The following is a 19,330-nucleotide window of genomic DNA, read 5'->3' as shown; positions in this document are numbered from 1 at the left end:
CTGCCATCTGATTAGATTTAACACCACACTGAACAATGAAATAAATCAGTCAAACGAAAGTTAGGTGTAGTACTTAAAAGCATAAAGTGTAGTCTTAACTCTCCCAGTTGCATTCCCTCTGTGGGAGTCACTTAGAACCTTGATGTAGTTTTGCACATAATTATATGTAATATATATAACATTATAAGAAAAATATTACTCTGCATTAAAAGATACCATGTATTCATACAGATTGAATTGTTCCAGAGGCAGTCCACTAGATCATGTCAACTGATATTATTACAGCTCTTGGGATTATTAGCAACATGCATTATATCAACACACAGGAACATTATTATGTAATGCATAGGTCAGAAAAATTGATGGAAAAATATTACTCTGCATGCACAACATACAATTTTAGAAGTTCAACACCTTGGGAGAGGTAGAGGAGTCCATCCACACAGCATAAGCAATTCAAGCACACTAATCTATAATGACCTGTAAAGTGGTGTGTGTTGTTTGTTTGGGAATTTTATTTTTAAACACACACTTATACATAAAATGAAGAGTCTAAGCAAAAATCTGCTACACTAATTAATTTTGCACCCTCCTAAGTACAAAGACCACACTAATCCAAATCATACTGTGGAGAAAATATGCTGTAGAGCTTAACATGTAACTATCTGAGGGCTGGTAAATACAAACAAAAGGAAATAACTAAATCAGTTGCAACTGAAACCTTTTATTATTTTGGTGCAACTTTCTACGTGGACCCTCATATCAATTTAAACCTGGCTTATATTGATTTAGTTTGTACTGATAAATTTACAGACTCAAGATCAATCAATGATGTGTGTCGATTTCAGAGTTTGCACTGATTTAACTAAATCAGTTCTTATACCGTTTTAAGTTATTTCAGTGCAACCTGTGTATGTAGTCAGCTGAAATTCAGGGCTTGTCAGCAAATTTCAGCATTCTCCCCTCATCTACATAAAATGAGTTGAGAATTGAAGCATTAGTAAACATGCGCAAATAAAACAATGTTGTACAGTTTACATGATTAGTTGACTACTCAAGGGAGAAATGCTGGACTGGAAAAGACGGGGAGCCACAGTGCAGGACTAAGGTGCACAGGTAGAAATAGATGTGGGAGACTGCACAGCACCTGCCTCTGTCAGGCAACATGCTCAGTGTTACGCTCAGTGCCTTATTTTCAAGTTCAGACAAAAATCAAAAAAGAAAAGATGTAAAGGGACACTAAGGATGCCAAACTTTCACTGCATAACACTGGTAGAGGCCCCAGTTCAGAAAAAGACCTAAGCATCTGCTTAATTAAGTACATGCTTAAACCCCACTGACTTTAGTGGGACTTTAGCACGTAAGTGCTGTCCTAAGTAGGGGTGCTTTCCTGAATTGAGACCAAATGATGCTACCCACCCCCAAAGCAAGCAGGAAATATTAAAAATAAAACAAAATGATATAGGTCCAAATTCTTGAATCCTCATCTGAGGCAAACCTCCCACTGAAGTCAATGAGAATTTTGCTTAAGGACAAAACAATGGGACAAAACAGGCTTTAGCCTAAGTGACTATTCACAAGAGGTGAAATTCAGCTATGACCAAAGGGCAGCACAAGGCCTATGAATCACTTAAGTCCCATTCAGACCCTGTGGCGGTGTAACTAGTTCACAGGTTTTCTGCTGGGCCTCTGCACAGGGATGAACTTCAGCTCGCAGCCCCTCTGACACACCAATGTATTACAAACCACATCCTTGATATTTTTATGATATTCTGTCTACCAGCAACCTAAAATGCAGATAAATCGCATTTGTGAAACTCTTACCTCCGATGGTACAAATATATCACAGGAAAATAAAAGAAATGTTTCTGTTTCCTGCATTTCCCCTGGTTCCACCAGCAGTTAACTGCCACAAACAGCACCTGCAGAACAGACAAAAGGTACAAAACACATCAAAATGACTTGCTCTAGCCTGTGCTGACTGGCTGTTTGCTGCAAGCCTCTTTCTCCCCTGCCCTCCAAAATCTCTTCATCTCAGGGTCACGCCACAATTTCCCCTCTTACCCTCTTTTCTATTCCCCTCCACCTCTCCCTTCAATGTCCCCTCTCTCTTCACTTTTCTTTCCATTTATCTTATCCTCTCCTAACTAAATCCATAAGCAAAATTAAAACAAAAACAAAAAAAATCAAGAAACTGACATAACATTTGTTGCCATCTCATGTTCCCTCTGTTGTTATACCCCTTCTACCACACTGTCTTTGTTTTGTCTAGTTAGATTGTAAGCTCTTCAGGGCAACAACTGTTCACACAGTGTTTGTACGTTACGTCATTGATAGGTCTTTAAGCACTACTGCAATAAATGATTAATAATAATAATTAACTATCAAATAAAAATTTCAAACATAATTACCAAAATCCAAGATAGATGTGGTATGTGACTTTGTTTCTTTTCTGAAAAATGCTATGCTCTAGTTTTTTACTTCTATAACTGTGTCAAACAACCTGACTTTCTAAAAAAAGGCAAATCCAATAATTGCACTGATTAACACAGGTGCTATACACAGCTGCTATATAAAATGCAAATGCAATGGACTACTGTCCAAACAATGTATAGACAATTTATGCAACTAACTGGAATTGCATCTGTAAATCCCCACCCACTGATTGGGAATAATACCCTCTGAAACACAGACAGTGTAGCAATTGATTGTTATATGATTTCACCTCTCTAATTTTGTTTAAATAATACAAAGACAAAACATAAAAACAGAGCTGAAATCGCACGAACAATGAATGCCTCACTGTTAAGGGATAGGAACAGGAGCAGCAATAAGTGTTAAAAGACCCTCAACAGGATTTTATAAATACATAGTCTGGGGCACCCCCTGCCTGGCAGAAGTTCTCTCTCTGCCTCCCACCACCACATAATGCAAACCTATGTTAAAAAGATTGTGGACTGAGCTCTTCTAAAGAATCCAGGTTTCTGCTGCACTACTTCTTCTGTATACTCTGCTCACAATTTCACGTGCAGTATCTCACAGTGTACAGCAAAGAGCTCAGCAATGAACAAAACAAGCACCGTATTGTTCAAAGATTCAGAGGAGTACCAATTGAAGTTTCCAAAAAGGTGAAATATACTCTTTAAAAAAAAAGAATCAACTATTTCTTGTTGTTTGGAAAGACAGAAAGGGAATGATCCAAAGCAAGATGGAACTGGATTTTAGGTATTGATATTTAAGTAAATTTAGAAATGGTGACTTATTTCTAGACCATTCTGAGCAGAGTAGAAAAATAATAATTAAACTTTAAAAAAAGTAGAAGAAACAGCACTCAACTGGAAGGTAAGCATACAGAAGATGACGTTAGTATGTATTAAAAGGTGTTATGCATATAACCAACACAATCACTGGTTGGTTTTCAGTCAAGCTGACCAGGCCCTCATCATGTTTACCTGTTTCTGTTCACTATAGTTAAGGTTAAACAATGTTTCCATTTTAAACCACCTCTTTTCATATGATATTCATTTCAGGAAAAATTCACCTCTTGGATCTCAAATTTTCAAGGCTTAGTATATTGAAAGATTAATCATATGTCCAAAATCCCTTCCTCATAATGAAACCTCCTTCGCGACTTCTCTAGGGGATAGAAGAACCACACTCTCTCTCCACCATCTTGAAGGCACAGAGGTTGCCTCTAGAAAAATATGCACTTGGGAGACTGTTTCAGTCACACGCAGATTATTAAAACCCTTCAGAAAAAGTCCAGAGCACGCTCCCACCCTTCCCCACAAAATTAAGGAGAACCTGAGCCCATTACCAGTTCTACACTACAGACCTTACAGCAGCACAGCTGTACCGCTTCAGCTGTGCCACTGTAAGCTCTTCTGTGTAGTCGATCTATGCCGACATAATTAAACCACCCCCAACAAGTGGCGGTAGCTATGTCTGCAAGAGAGCGTCTCCCACCAACATAACACTATCCACACCAGCGCTTTTGTTGGTGAAACTTATGTCGGTCAGTGGGGTGTTTTTTTTTCCACATCCCAGCCAACGAAAGTTTTGCCAAAAAATGTGCTAGTGTAGACAAAGCCCTAAGTCTGCAGTAATTTGCACTCATTTCCTATGCTGTGGCATGAAACCCACTGATAGGAGTTTTAGGACAGCTGACAAAGCCCTAAGTCTGCAGTAATTTGCACTCATTTCCTATGCTGTGGCATGAAACCCACTGATAGGAGTTTTAGGACAGCTGAAGGCATGAAGTATCCAGAAGCTGAGTAGCAGTGTAAAGACAGAGGGAACTCTGGATTCCATAGGATTCAAGTGTTTGGGAGGTTAGGAGCTGCTGCTTCTGCACAAAGGCAATCCCCGGTCCCGTTTCAAGAATTATGAGAAAATTCTATTAGTTGAAATTCACACAGTTTCCCTCCTAGAAATGGGAATAACACATATGTGAGAGAATGGGGACCAGGGATTTTCTGCATTTAATTTAAAAATTAAGAGGACAGGCTAAACATAAGCATCTAGGTCCTGCTGACTTCCCATGGGATGCTCAGAGAAAGGCAGAGATTGGAAATGAATGAAGGCCAACTAAGCCATTTTTTAATCAACATCTTTACTGGAATTACCTGGTCTGCCAATCTGCTTGCCACTTGTTCAATTTCTTCCCTTGCTGCAATGGACTGTCCACACCATGGGGCATAGAAAAAATACAGTACAACTTCAGAATCTTGGCGAATGTAATCTGCGTAGTCCAGTTGCCCCCGAAAAAGATCAAGGACTGGGGATCTTGAGGAGAAGAAATTAACTGGAACCTTCGCTGCCATTGTTACATCTTTTGCTCGGCTAAGGGAAAGAAAAAGAAAGTACTTAGACAACATAATGCAGCACCAAAAAATATGTAAACATTCCAAAACACTTGTTTACTGAAGCCTAGCAAAGGTTATGGAATGACAAAAATCTTCAAAATTGATGCAAATGACAAAAATTTATATTATCTGGGTTAGTCCTATGACATGTCATAAAACATAGGCTTTAAGAAATAAACACTATCAGACATATTCTTGTGCGTTACGTTGTAGTGGTAATGGGGGTTAATTCAGGAGTGTGTCAGTGGGCCTCATCTTTATAGGTTGTTTGGACCTCACAGCCACTTGAGAGAAAATTTTGTGTACTTTTTATGTATTTTTTGAGAAACTAAACAAGCAAATATAAAGCTAATAAATTTGCTACACTTCCCTAAGACACTAAACAATGCAATAATCAAATTGAGGTTATCATGGAGAACAGATGAATTAATCAAGGAATTGACAACAGTATAAACTGATATTAATAATTTAACAAAAACAGACTGAGAAACATATTATTGCATGAACACAATCAATAATCAAATCATGAAACCAATGTAGCACAAAATGAATCCTAATACACACAAATCCTTAAATTCTCAAAAGAGGAATAGCATCTCTCTTTAGCATAAGAAATAACCAGCATAAGAGGTTTATTTGGCATTCTTCCCTGGCCTCCTCCTGTTTTAACTCTTGTACCTTAGGTGATAAGAGAACAGACACTAGTCAAAGTTTTGTGATGTAATATTTTTACAGACATAGCTGTTATTTTACATTTAGCTGGTCTTCTAAATGTTCAGTATTTCTTTCTTCTATATTGTATTCTGAAGGAGTAATTAATATGTTTTACTTATTACAACTTTGTATTTTGTAAAATGTTTGCTATAGCTTATTTCATTGCAAACTCAGAACTAATCATTGAAGAGGCCAAAATTCATACAGGGCAAAACAGACACGTCTCATTTTAAATGTGAAGGTACTGTCAACACGCCACTGTCTGGGCATAAACCTTATTTAAAGAAAATAACAGCCACCGGGACAAATCCACTTTCTTAAAGAGAACCGGGTTTGACTCAAAATACCATTTTAAATGGAGTAAAAATACATAGCAAACTGTTCTCTCAAGCAAACAACCAAGCAATCTAATCTCATCCCTTCCTCTTATATTGACAAATCTCTATTTAAAATTTAGATTACACTTTCTCTTACTTGGGATTTATTCTAGAATAAAGTTTATATTGAGCAATGATTAATTTACCAAACCTTACTTTTATAAGAATTAAAAAAAAAAAAAACACACAAGCAGAATCTTAAAGATAAGAAAAAGCACTCTAGAGTTCACTGTCAGCTCATACCTCTAACTAAAGCGGAAAACCTTTTCTATTTATCCCTTAATACTTATACTACTTTGTGTTCTCCTTGATGATTTGTAAGTTATTCTTTTGATTGCAAGTTTTTCATTTCTAAAAACAAGCATTCCTCATTAAAACACTTAAGGAATTATAAAGTAGAAAATGACATACTCTAGCTAAAAGCACAGTACCAAAAATGTTATGTTACATCTGCTTAGAGCTTTTGTTATTGAAAACTTCGGAAGCTGCTTGAATGCACAGATATTTATATTAACTGGGGAATTAATTGATGTTCTAATGCAACTAACTCACCATACTTAGGAAGATGCAAAAACGGTCCTGAAGGATGGTTTCATATAAGAAGATACATTTTGGAGAGACTATTTTAATAGTAGACTAATAACTCAGTAGAGCAATGCTGATTTAAACCAGCTGATTCTATCCCTACATGCTTATACTCATTCAAAAAAGCCTTCAAGTACTCAAATATTTTTGGAACTAAACTGACATTTAGAAAATGGACTGAAGACAAATGTTAGGTATTCAAAGAGATCTTAAAAGCCATTTTTAATCAAGACAGCATTACAAATGTTGACATGAACTGATGAATCCTATTACGTAGGTATGAGCCAAAGAAGTGACTGAGTCCAGCTCATAAGGCGATAAACCAGTAAAGAAGTGATGAACAAAATTGCTAAGATATGTGTTAACTTTGAGAAAGTGGTTAAAAATTGCCTTCACATCTCTTGCAATTTACAACAGAGAAGCTAAGTCCACAGCAGAGGACTAAACACACACGGTGAAGAAAGAAAGAGAAAAGCATTACAGAATGAGAGATGCCCAGAGCAAAAGCAGCAGTACCTGCAGCCCACAGGAAGGAACAGCAAGAACCCAAAAGCCAGGAAGAAATCTTAAACCCTGCAAGATTCCATCACCAACCCTAAAGTTTCAGTTGATACATGCAGTCTTGCATAAACACTGACAAGGCTTAGGTTAACTTTATTACTGAAATTGATTTTTACTTCAGTATTGACATATTGTTGGATCTTGACTTTTATTAATAGCTTCTTCTGTTAAACTTTGAATATCTGAACACCATATTCTTGGTATTGCTGACCAAGCTAAACCTTTTAATTTAAGATCTCTGGACTGGGTCTTCAGTTGATGTAAATCAGCATAGTTCTACTGACTTCAATAGAGCTATGCTGATTTATAACTGAGGATCCATCCTCAATTTTAATTAACTGCCTGTCGCAGATCACTAATTAAATGAAGTGAGGGTTTAAAGAGATTTTAAATTGAGATTTTAAGCAAATACTATTAAAGTGTCTTATTTTAAATGACTGAACAAGAGATCTCCTCTCAGTTACTGAATTTCACAGTATTTACCATTGTCTATTCATAAACTGATTTAGTTGATCTGTGATAAAACAAACAGGATTTACCTTTAAACAATCTTTCTTTTCCATCAACACTCTGTCAGGATTATTTGTGATAAGTACTCATGGTCCTCCTATTATTTTGGGGGTATATTAACTTCTGCTTTAGCTTTCCTAGAGAAGAATGTTCCCTACAGGAAGCAGATCTCCTCAGGTAGAAGATGCAATCTCTTATTGGAAACTGTCCACAAGAAAGACATAACAAAAGAGATAGCAGTGGAACTGAACACACTGTTTTAGGTTGTTGTTTTTCTGATAGAATAAATAGCATTAAAAACTACTGTCCAGAAACTCTCATATATAGCGCTCTGATCCTGCAAAAACTGTATGTGCTCAGCTTTACTACTGTGCGTACCCAGACTGCTCATGGTCGTACAGTGAAGCACATTTGTAAGTATTTGCAGGACTGTGGCCTAGGTTCTTACTATACTGTAAGAATTCTCAGAGTCAGATTCTCTATCTTTTACATTGGCTTAAATACAAAATAAATGTACTGAGTTACTACAGATTTACACTAGTATAAATGAGATCGGAATCTGGCCTGTAAATCCTTGTCTGGCCTGGGAATCCTTGTCTTTCTTGCCTAAGTCATGGTATCCCCTAAGCCAGCGGTGGGCAAACTTTTTGGCCCGAGGGCCACATCGGAGTATGGAAATTGTATGGTGGGCCATGAATACTCACGAAATTGGGAGTTGGGGTGTGGGAGGGGGTGAGGGCACCAGCTGGGGGTGCAGGCTCTGGGGTGGGGCTGGGGGGTTTGGGGTTCAAGAGGGTGCTCCAGTCTGGGACCGAGGGGTTCGGATGGCAAGAGGGGGTACAAGGCTGAGGCTGGGGGTTGGGGCACAGGAGTGGGTCAAGGGTAGCAGGCTCCGCACGGCGCTTACCTCAAGCAGCTCCCAGAAGCAACAGCATGTCCCCCCTCCGGCTCCTACATGAAGGCACGGCCAGGCAGCTCTGCACGCTGCCCTGTCTGCAGGCTCCACCCCTGCAGCTCCCATTGGCCATGGTTCCTGGCCAATGGGAGCTGCGCAGGTGGTGCTTGGGGCAGAGGCAGCATGTAGAGCCCCCTGGCTGCCCCTACACATAGAAGCCAGAGGGGGGGACATGCCACTGCTTCTGGGAGCCAGGCAGAATGGAGCAAGCCTCCTACCCTGCTCCCTGGCTGGAGAGCCAGAGTGGGGCAAGCCCCAAACCCCACTCCCTGGTGGGAGCTTGAGAGCCAAATTAAAAACGTCTGGAGGGTCGGATGCAGCCCCCAGGCCATAGTTTGCCCACCCCTGCCCTAAGCTATAGTAAGAGCCTGAGGTGGGATGCACATCTAATATCTTGATGAAAAACAACTATTAGCTAACCATTAAGCCTACTTGTTCTTTGTTTCTCCAGGCCACAATTTTAGTAACCCTGGAATAAAATTATTTTGCACTCAACACACTAACTTAGGCATAAAAAAGCCCTTTTCATGATAACAATTACTCTGCAAAATGTCAAGTTTTTTTAGCACTACACTCACTTTAATTTGTCAAAAGTGTATGACTAGTTCTGCCTGCTTTTATGAAACAGATCCTAAATTTTCTGGGCAGGACTGTGTCTCTTCACTCATTTGTATAGTACTGAACACACTACTGGAGTTTAATATTTAGTAATAATCCTCAGTAAATATTTTAAAGTTATGGGAATCCTACATTTTTATTTAAAAGAAAGTTTTTGGAATTCTAAACAAGAACTTTACAAAATTCAGATTAATGGCCACATATAAGAATCTAAATAGATGATGTCTTTACTATGAAACATATTAACTGATAAGATTGCTCTCTTCAAATGGGGTGCAGGAAAGGTTTTAAACTGTGAGACAATTTAAAATTTAACTAACAAAGGAATAATATTTGGCCAGCCTCCAACTGAGGGTGGGGGAGAGCGAGTAAATTTAAAAAAAAAAAAAATCAATGAAGGATGTTATGATCTGGCAGCTTTTATATTGACTTTCTCTAACTTAACTCCTCATGGGCTTCTGAATACATAGCAAAGTAACTTTTATTTGCTCTCAATTTTAACCATTTCCAAACTACTAGAGGGAAAAGGAGAGCCAGGATCCACAATCATTTCAGTATCAAAAGAATAACAATAAATGCTAGTACCAATGTGAGGGGGTAAGTGAATGGTTGGACCTGAACAACCCGAGATTATACATTTATAATAAGCATGAGGTATACGGAAGAACGTTAGATGAACTGTTATGCAAACACCAGCCCATAAAAATCAGTTTAAACTTTTTGTTTAAAGGTCTGTTTTATCCACCTAATATCTATAGTCTTACACTTAAGACTTTAATCCTGCAAACACACGCATGCTTAACTTTACTGCCACGTGTACTCCCATTGAGTTCAACAGAACTACTCATGGCAGTAAAGTTAAGCACACAAGTGTTTCCAGGATCAAGGCTAAACTTAGACTTTAAACTCTTCAGAGTAGTATATGTTATACAGTGCCGAGCACAATGTGGCCCTCATCTCTAGACACTGAAGAATTTTTTTTAAAATCATATGTAAAGGTTGACACCACTGTCACTCTCTTTTTTACCCTGCCTTTCTCCTAACTTCCAAATGACCACTGCAGCAGCACTGGAGGACCATGCTGGTAGTTCTACTTTTGCAGTTAACACCTCCATAGCAGAGCTGTACTGATCAGAACTGTGTTGCTGGAAACACTATGGCAAAACCACCCACTTTTTTTCCTCCAACAACCCCATATCCAAGAATCCCTTGTCCTGTTTCAGTCCAAAAACAAGCACAATGTTTAACACATTTTTAATCTTTGTTTGCCATATATGACCAAAGTTGGCATTCATATTCAGTATAAATAGTTGTTGTACGATATATTTTAAAGTACAATTTCTACATTAGTACTGAACATCTCATGACTTTCATACTCTCTAAAGCAAGTATATATTCCATATATACAAAAATACATTAAAAGAACATTATTTAAATTGCACAGTCAAGCACTCAAAGATTAGGAAATACCAGATTTATACTTGTCTGTGCAACTTTAATTCACCCTTGTGCACCCAACAGCTGCACTGACTGAAACAAGGTCCTGTGGCAAAAATAGCATGTGAAGATATAATTAAAGACTGTACCATAAAACTTCAACACAAGGGAATAGATTCAAGATTGCACAGACAACCAAAAATCTGACATTTCCTAACTTTTGAATGCTTGATTTTGCATCCTCGGTAACATTCTATTAATGTAGTTTTTCATTTGCCATTTCCTAGGTTTGGGACACTTGGGTATTTTTTAAAATGAATAAAAGTAAAAATGAGGTTATGTGCAACTGTGACAATCTCCCCACCATGCATCAGCAAGAGGATTTGAAAGGTGTGCCTGCAGTGCTGCAGCACAGATTGCTACCCCTTGAGCTTCAGGACTTCAGAAGGGGATAGACTGCTGTGTCCAGGTGCTGATTCCAGGGGAGCCTAGCTGAGGTCTCCTCCCTCCACCTTTCACACCAACAGTTGTGGGGGAAACAGTTGTGCCATGTGGCATCGCCAGCCACATGCTGCGTCCAGGGATCGTTGCAGGGAGCCCACTCGGCTCTCTCTTTCTACCCTACTCCTGAAGGAGGTAGGAGGGTTCCTGCTATTTGTAGTGCCCCAACAGAGGAACATGAGCTATGTATTGGGCTAAGGTTGTGAGAGGGAGAGGAAAGCCCAGCTCATTCTTTCTCTCTACCCTGCTACAGCAGCTCCAGACGTTCCCAGATGTTTTCAGAACAGTGTGCTGGTGGCCAGGCTTAGAATAATTGCTTTTAGTTATTGTTTTGGCATGCTGCCAAAGTCTTCCTCAGCTGGCGAGATAAAATAAACGGTTATTTTTAATAGTTTATATCTCAACAAAAGCTTAACAGAATTTCAAATGACAAAAATGGCACTTCTGTATGCACAGGGCTATCTGCCCGGTGAACATCAAAGGTCTGCTGTAAACAATGGAGGTCTGAAAGCTTCTCAGAAGGTAAAGGTCGCAAGAAAGGTGATAATTTAAATATAGGTGTCACTGCCAGCTTCCTATACAGTAAATTTAAATTCTACAGCTATTTACAACAGTTTTCTCTGCAGCCAGAGAGCTACAAATATTTTTATTTTGAATTGAAAGTTTAAGTTCTGTGAAAAAATGTTTACAACCTGTAGCTCCAGAAAGTAGCTTTGAGACCTATCTTGAGACCATGACCCCCCAAGGCTGAGAACCATTACACTATGACAAGCATCAGAAGAGGCATCTGTGCACCCTTCCTTGAGAAACTGTCCTATAGGTAGGGCCCTACCAAATTCATGATCCATTTTGGTCAATTTCATGGTCATAGGAATTTAAAAATCATAACTGTCATGATTTCAGCTATTTAAATCTGAAATTTCACAGTGTTGTAATTCCAGGGGTCCTGACCCAAAAAGGAGTTGTGGGGGGGGAGGGTCACAAAGTTATTGTGGGGGGGAGGAGGGGTTGTGGTACTGCTTCCCTTACTTCTGCAGTGCTGCTGACGGTGGCACTGCCTTCAGAGCTGGGCAGCTGGAGAGTGGCAGCTGCTGGCCAGGAGCCCAGCTCCGAAGGCAGAGCAACCGCCAGCAGAAGTGCAGAAGCAAGAATGGCATGGTATGGTATGGCCACCCTAAATTCTGCACTGCTGGCTACAGAACTGAGCCCTCAGTAACCAACCACCACTCTCCGGCCGCCCAGCTCTGAAGGCAACGCCACCACCAGCAGTAGCACAGAAGTAAGGGTGCCATGGTATGGTATTGCCACCCTTACTGCTACGCTGCTGCCTCCAGAGCTGGGCCCTCAGTCAGCAGCCGCCGCTCTCTGGCCGTCCAGCTGTGAAGGCAGCGCCACCACCAGCAGTAACACAGAAGTAAGGATGGCATGATAGGTTATTGCCAACCTTACTTCTGAGCTGCTGCTGGTGGGGCTCAGCTTTCAAAGCTAAGTACCCAGCCACCAGCCGCCACTCTCTGGCCACCAGCTCTGAAGGCAGCAATGAAGTAGTAAGGGTGGCCTGGTATGGTATTGTCACCCTTACTTCTGTACTGCTGGTGGTGGGGTACCACCTTCAGAGCCAAGTACCCAGCCACCAGTCACCACTCTCCAGTCACGCAGCTCTGAAGGCAGTACAGAAGTAAGGGCAGCCCCCCTAAAATAACCTTGTAACCGCCCTGCAACTCCCTTTTGAGTCAGAACCCCCAATTTGAGAAACGCTGGTCTCCCCCATGAAATCTGTATCATATAGGGTACAAGCACACAAAAGACCAGATTTCACAGTCCATGACGCGTTTTTCAAGGCTGTGAATTTGATAGGGCCCTACCAATAGGGGAATTTTTTAAAAAACTGAGACAGGGTAACAGTGGTGGGCATGAAATATACTACCCCCATGCAATTTTAACCCTCAGAGACAGTAAGCAAAATTAGTCACCATCTGACTGTTTGTTGTCCTATGAGTAAAAAAAGAAGTTAGAAGTCTCAGTCCACTGTCTATTGATCTGAACGTCTTCATCATAAAAACCATGATCACATTTCGTACCAGCTGGCAACTTCTTAGAAAAGAAATGAGAGAGTAAACAGACATGGAAGAACTACTATCTCAACATTAGAGGTCCAGGTTGAGACCTCCAGGTCAAATTTAAATACATTGCGAGAGATGTAAGGAATACTCTACAATGCCACTGTCTGTGCTGTTCTCCATATAGAACACTACAGTTTCTGGTGCTGTAAAGGCAGCAACTTTCCCATGTACCAATTTAAACGCAAGTAATTTTTTTAATGGAAGTCACATTTACATTATTTGAACACTTTTTTGCACTTTCTTTCTCTGGTAACAGCATAATAGAATTACCTTCCTGCCATTAGTTTATATATTTAAATAGATATACTAGGAAAGATCAAACTTCTAAATATATTTATAGAGCATAAAAAAAATAAAAAACACAGCAAGTTCTGAGATTGCATTTTGAGTTTCCAAACAAAATTTTAACCACACACAGCAAGATGAAAGCTACATGCACACACACAAGGAACATGTTACCACAAAGATCAAACATGAAGCAAAACTAATTGCATCTAAATCTCCATTACATGTCAAAAGTAGTTAAACAAACTTAGTACTAATCAGGTTTGGACTGAACTTTCTCTCCACAGTATTGCATAATATGGTACATCATGGGGGCTTTTACACCTTCCTCTGAAACGTGGGGTACTGGTCATTGTCAAAGATGGGATACTGGACCACAAGGATTATTGATCTATTCTCAGAGAGCAGTTCCTATGGGACAGAGCTATTAAAACTCATTTTGATTAAATTAATGCATTCAGTCCCTGTGGATAGCAGAAGAATGACATTAAAGCAGCCAGGTTGGTGTACAGAGGAGAGAAGCAGCTGCTTGGTATCCCCTTTATGGCAGAATGTTCCTAACACAATTCTTTATTAAGATACAATGAACGCAGCATGCTATGAAAATGTTTGAGAACCCCTGCATTAGGGAATCCTTGGTGCCTGTCAATGTCCTAGCACGGTTGACACTAATGTCCTTCCAGTGCAAGATCTGAGGGATGACCAGGCCTACCATTAGGTACCTTTGGGTGCACACCAGTACTAATGGGGAAGCTTAGAAATCCCAATATATTCCATTTAAGGCCTCGAGGTATAGGTCAGTGCCCTGAGAACAGCTCTGGGCCTCCCAACTCTGCATACTAAGGCCCCGCAGGGTGCATGTGCCCACAGGAGTCCTCGGCACCCCCCATTTTCTCCTGGAGAGGTTCCCCGGGGTGCGTGCCAGTGCCCAGGGAGCCCTCAACACCCCCATATTCTCCCAACAAGGCTCCTGGGGGCGCCTGCCAGCGCCCAGGGGAGCCCACAGCGCCCCCGGAGTGCACGGCAGTGTCCGGAAGCCCACGGCCCGCCCCACGGCCGGGAAGCTCACGGGCCCGGTTACCTGCAGGTGACTTTGAGGGTGACCAGGAGGGCGCAGCCCAGCACGATCGCAGCTCCGCACAGCAGCTCGGGTCTCCGGGACATCTGGGCAGCACGGGGCCGAGGGGCAGCGGAGTGGCCGGAGCCTCCGCATAACGACATCACCTCCCAGCCCGGGGCGGGGAGGGGCGGACGAGCGAGCCCGGGCCGCTCGCGCTCGCACACGTCTCCCTACCCCCGGCCTGTCAGGGGCTCCTGGGGCGGGACGGCTGGGGGCGGCTGCCGCGCACGAGCGAACCCAACGCCGCCACGTCTCCTCGCCCGCCCCGGCCCGGGCTCCGCCAGCCAAGGCCCCCAGAGTAGGCGCACACAGGCCCGGCCCTGCGCTGCGGGAGCGCCTGGCTGAGGCCTGCCTACAGCCAAGCGCAGAGCCTGCGACTGAAGCGCTGAGAGATCGTGGGGGAGGGAGCCGCACGGGCCCCCCAGCCCCAACTGAGGCCTCCTCGGTCAATAGAAATGGAGGGGAAAGGCGTTAGGAGCGCGCAGGGGCTGGATGTGGGGTGCGGCGCTGCAGAACCCGGGGGCCTATGGCGGTGCCCACGGCCCCAGCGGTACACGCCTTCTTCCGTTTACCAATGGTTAAAACACGACCGACCCGCCACCAGAGGTGTGGACGGATCCCGTGGCGCGTAGGTGCTGGAACTAGGAGAGCTGGGAATGCTGTAGCACTCCCCTGGCTTGAAGTGGTTCCATCCTATGCAGGGTTTACAGTTTGGTTCAATGGCTCTCAGCACCGCCACTACAAATATTGTTCCCGCACCCCTGCGGGGGCGTGAAACTCCTACCACAGCCTTCTTTTCTTGCTTTGTTACTAAACATAAGCCAAACGTCTGACCTCTGTGGTTGTGGAGATACTCTTCCCAAGCGTGACCCATGGGTACATGGACCGAGTCGAATGTCCTCTGAATCTTCGGCCAGCTCAGGTGCCTGATCCTTTTCCACTGCTGCTATTTAGTCCTCTGTGAGCAGCAATGCAGGAAAAGCAGAGACCAATTTTTGTATTGGTCTCAGCATAGTAGATGGTTGATAAATGTTCAAGCCCTCTTTTTTTATCATTCTTCTAAGTATATAACAGATTGAATAAATCCAGGACAGGTGAAAAGAATGGAACTGCACCCTTCTGTGAAGCATTTACCCATTTGAGTACTGTCCACAGAAAATGAACTCATGCTGTTTAAGGAAGGTTGGAGGCTTTTAACAGTAAAGGGGTTTTGTTGAAATAACCTAGTTTCATGTGATTTTGCTTATCCAAGGTAATTTACAATAAAAAAAAAAAACAGCTTACTGATGTCCTGTTGGGTTTCAGGGCTAAAGGACCCTTCCCAGCCTATTGGGAGGATTCACTGAGCCCAAGTCTCAAATAATTATGGGGGACAACAGAAAAATTGACAGGAGTGAAGGTCAGAAGGTCAAAAGTAGGAAACTAGGAGGGGACACTGCTCCTCCAAGGTGTCAAGGGAGGTGGCAGATGCCACCCAGAGGAACTCTGCCCAGATGCATGAACAGAGAGAGGATTGGAAATAGGCCCCACAGTTGCAGAGAGCCCCCTCAGTCAACATCCTGTTCCTGGTATTGTAGATGGCCACTTTGGCCATCGCTAGGAGTAGGTTGACGAAGACGTCCCATGACTTTGTGGGGCCACGGATAGGGTGTGCATATATGAGAAGGTGGGGGGAGAAGTGCAGCCAAAAATGCAACAGTAGGTCGAGGAGGAGCCGGAAAAGGGGCTGCAACCTGGCACACTCAAGGTAAATGTGTGCCAGGGTTTCCCTCACACCGCAAAAGGGACAGAAATTGAGAACAGGGGTGAACAGGACCATGTACATGCCTTGGCTCAATGAAGGAGCTGCCAACTAATATCTCCAATATTGTGGGACCAAGGTGGAATATAGGCTGGCCCACTGGGGTTCCTCACCCTCAATATGTGGCAATAGGTCCTGCCACTTAGTATTGGGTGGGGACACAAGGGTGAGGAAATAGAGTATGGAGCTCAAGCGTGTACAGATGTGCCCTTGTCACAGTTCAAAGGCAAACCAGCTGCAGGTTGTGCTGCCTGGTCAAGGTGTGTAGGTGGGATGGCCAAGGGGCTCAGGGGACAAGGGCCCTATGCAGAGACCCGGAGGGCCTGGGGTGGGGAGGGAGCACCCTCATGTAGGTCCCACTTGAGGTAAACCCGAGAGACGGGCGACAAGGCTGCCCTCCTCTCCTGAAATACGTGCCGGGGAGTACAAAGGGTGGAGAGCCCCATGCACTGAGCAAGCCCCAGGGGAACAGCTTGTTGATGTGGGTGGCAGGTAAGTTAACTGAAAGGAGAAAAGAGGGAGTAATATGTTTGCCAAATAGAAAGAACAGGACCAGTAGAGAAGAAGTTTATTAAAACAAATTAAGACAAGTGTAATGAAGGTTAGTGTTTCAACAACTGGTAGTTCAGGGACAAGCCAAATGTTCTATGTAACCTGTGTACCCTACTGTAATTTTTGTATGGATACAGAGTAAAGAGCATTTATCATGCAAGGGCTTATGCTCTATTTTTAAAGGTATCATTTGAATCCATTATGCTTTTATTTCATGGACCACAAGGGACAGATCAATATCCAGGCTTGTTTGTAGTGTGCAAGTACTTGAACGTGCTGATTTTGCATAATGCAAAATGTATGGAACTAAACTATGGTCTGAATCTCAGTAACCACATTCAAACAGTTGAAATAATTCTTAAAAGCTTTCCCAGTGGAAACAGATCAGCCAATAAAGGAGCAGATTAAAAAGGAAGTGGGGGTTTTGGGGGAGCGGGATTAAGAAAAGCACAAATGAATGTCAGGAATGAAGCAGGCAGACAGATCTGCAGTAAAGACAAAATGCGGTAAGAAGAGAAAGATTTCATAGTTGTGACCCAGAGGGTAACCTTGTTCAGAAGTGACATTTCAGAGCAAAGTATAACTCTGGTCTTTCACTGCTGGATGGGGCCTCTCTCTGAAGTGGGTTGTGAAGTAGTATTCACTTTGGGGCGGGGGGGGGGGGGGGAGAGAGAGGAGAGAGAAAGAAAGAGATAGTTCCCAACACAAGAGGCTGGGAACCATATGATTCTAATACAAAACTTGATAGCACTTTGTCCCATTCCTCTGGGGTGGACACTTAAAAATAACCTCCTAAAGCAAGCTTTACTGCTTTATTTTTTAAATGTACTTCCTGACCTAATCCATGTTGCCCAATGTGCGGTATAAATGACCACTCAGTCTACCAGTGCAGAAAACCTATTCCTAACATTTGCCCTTTTTGGGTTGTCAGCAGCAGTTCAAAAGCAAACTATTCTAAGAAATCAACTATAACTTGAAGATAAACTAAACATACTTGTTTAGATTTAGTTGCTCAAAAAGGTTTTTCTAATGGCCAAGTAACTGTTTCGTGCAAAATAGACGTCAATCAGAAGCTAAATGCAGAAAGTAGCTTTATGTAAAGTTATCTTTATTACAGGTAACATTGGTTCATACAATACACAATACTGACATACAAGTGTAATCTTTCAAAATCATCATTTAAACAGCAAAGACCAAGAAACAGAATTTTAACTACTTGATTTTCAAAAAAATCAATACATTTTTCTCCCAAGATCCTTTTCAGTAAATTATATTGAAATATACAAATAGAGAAAAAATACCCCATTCAACATATATTGTAGTTAAATGGTTATTTTGCTTAAAATCCTTTTTAATAAGAAAATCCTCTTTAGCAACCTACATAGAGATAAATAGCAAAGTTTTGTTTTAAACAAATCCTCTCCATTAAAACATTTAAAGAATTTTCATCCATAATTTTCTTCTTAGCCCAAAACACCCAGTGTGTTTTGTAATTTTACCATAAAGTTTTCATCTGAAGGACCAACACTAGGGGGGCTTCCTACACATTATAACCCCTCCCTCCTCCTCCACCTCTTTCATAACATTCTGTCCAACAGAAGGCGAATAAGCACGTAATACTTTATATCTTTTTTTTTTTTTTATTACTTCACCATTCTGTTCCATGAGAGCACAGACAGGTCTTCTGAATCCCCCTACATCTACTATATTTTGCTGTTCAGGAGGAACAATATATGCCAATATAAGCAGAAAATCTGCTGCTTTTCTGTCACATGCTTTTGATTACTGTCAAATTTTCAGGGTTATGCTTCCATAAGGTAACATGAATGCATCATTTTAGTATTAGTTTAAATCTTTAAACAAAAAACTATATTTTCCAAAGTCATTATCATTTGGAGCAATCAAGTGGTCTTTTCTTGCTTTGCTGAGCTTCATTCTTAGAACATCTCTTCGTTCTTCCCATTCATGGAGCTCAGCATTTCCATGTGCAAATTTACAGTTGTTTCCTTCAATGCAAGTACCAGCCATATATCTGTTTAAAAAATAAATTGGTGTGTTATAGTTTTCACAAAAGTAACATGAATTAGCCATCCAATTTTAAAAAGTCTTAAATATTTTCTACTAGCCATGTTTTTCATATAATTAGATCTTTGTTAAAAAAGCACAAATTCTCTAGAAGAGAGATTATTTTTTCTCTAAAATGAAGATGCATCAGTTCAGTTTCCCCTCTTTAATAGTCTCTGAGAACCAGGTAAGGAAAAAGTGATTGGGGGACAGGAGACAAAGCTCTAGCCTTCTAGTCCTCATTTCTCCACTTAGCCCAAAT

At 41.6% G+C, this 19,330-nt stretch overlaps 2 protein-coding genes across 5 annotated transcripts in view; both read right to left on the bottom strand.

Annotated features, from left to right (window-relative positions):
• Window positions 1-15,206, bottom strand: part of TXNDC11 (thioredoxin domain containing 11) — a 100,810-nt gene extending 85,604 nt beyond the window's left edge. Inside the window, exons 1-3 of one of the 2 annotated variants that reach the window (XM_073362418.1) lie at window positions 14,613-15,206; window positions 4,626-4,842; window positions 1,825-1,922 (exon numbers count right to left, since the gene is read on the bottom strand). In XM_073362418.1, coding sequence (XP_073218519.1) covers window positions 1,825-1,922; window positions 4,626-4,842; window positions 14,613-14,752 — 455 coding nt within the window. In that variant the 5' untranslated portion in view covers window positions 14,753-15,206. Of the gene's footprint in view, window positions 1-1,824; window positions 1,923-4,625; window positions 4,843-14,612 lie in introns of those variants that run through there. The other variant, XM_073362419.1, reaches the window with a different exon arrangement.
• A 3,066-nt stretch (window positions 15,207-18,272) lies between these two features.
• ZC3H7A (zinc finger CCCH-type containing 7A) overlaps window positions 18,273-19,330 on the bottom strand; it is a 46,968-nt gene continuing 45,910 nt past the window's right edge. For all 3 annotated transcript variants that reach the window (XM_073362411.1, XM_073362412.1, XM_073362414.1), the window contains one exon: window positions 18,273-19,036. In XM_073362411.1, the coding sequence (XP_073218512.1) occupies window positions 18,847-19,036 (190 nt within the window). In that variant the 3' untranslated portion in view covers window positions 18,273-18,846. The remainder of the gene's footprint in view (window positions 19,037-19,330) is intronic.

Source organism: Lepidochelys kempii, chromosome 10 (assembly GCF_965140265.1).
Source record: "Lepidochelys kempii isolate rLepKem1 chromosome 10, rLepKem1.hap2, whole genome shotgun sequence".
Taxonomy (NCBI): Eukaryota; Metazoa; Chordata; order Testudines; family Cheloniidae; genus Lepidochelys; species Lepidochelys kempii.
Note: the sequence above shows the minus strand (reverse complement) of the source record. Positions and strands in the feature narration are given on the sequence as shown.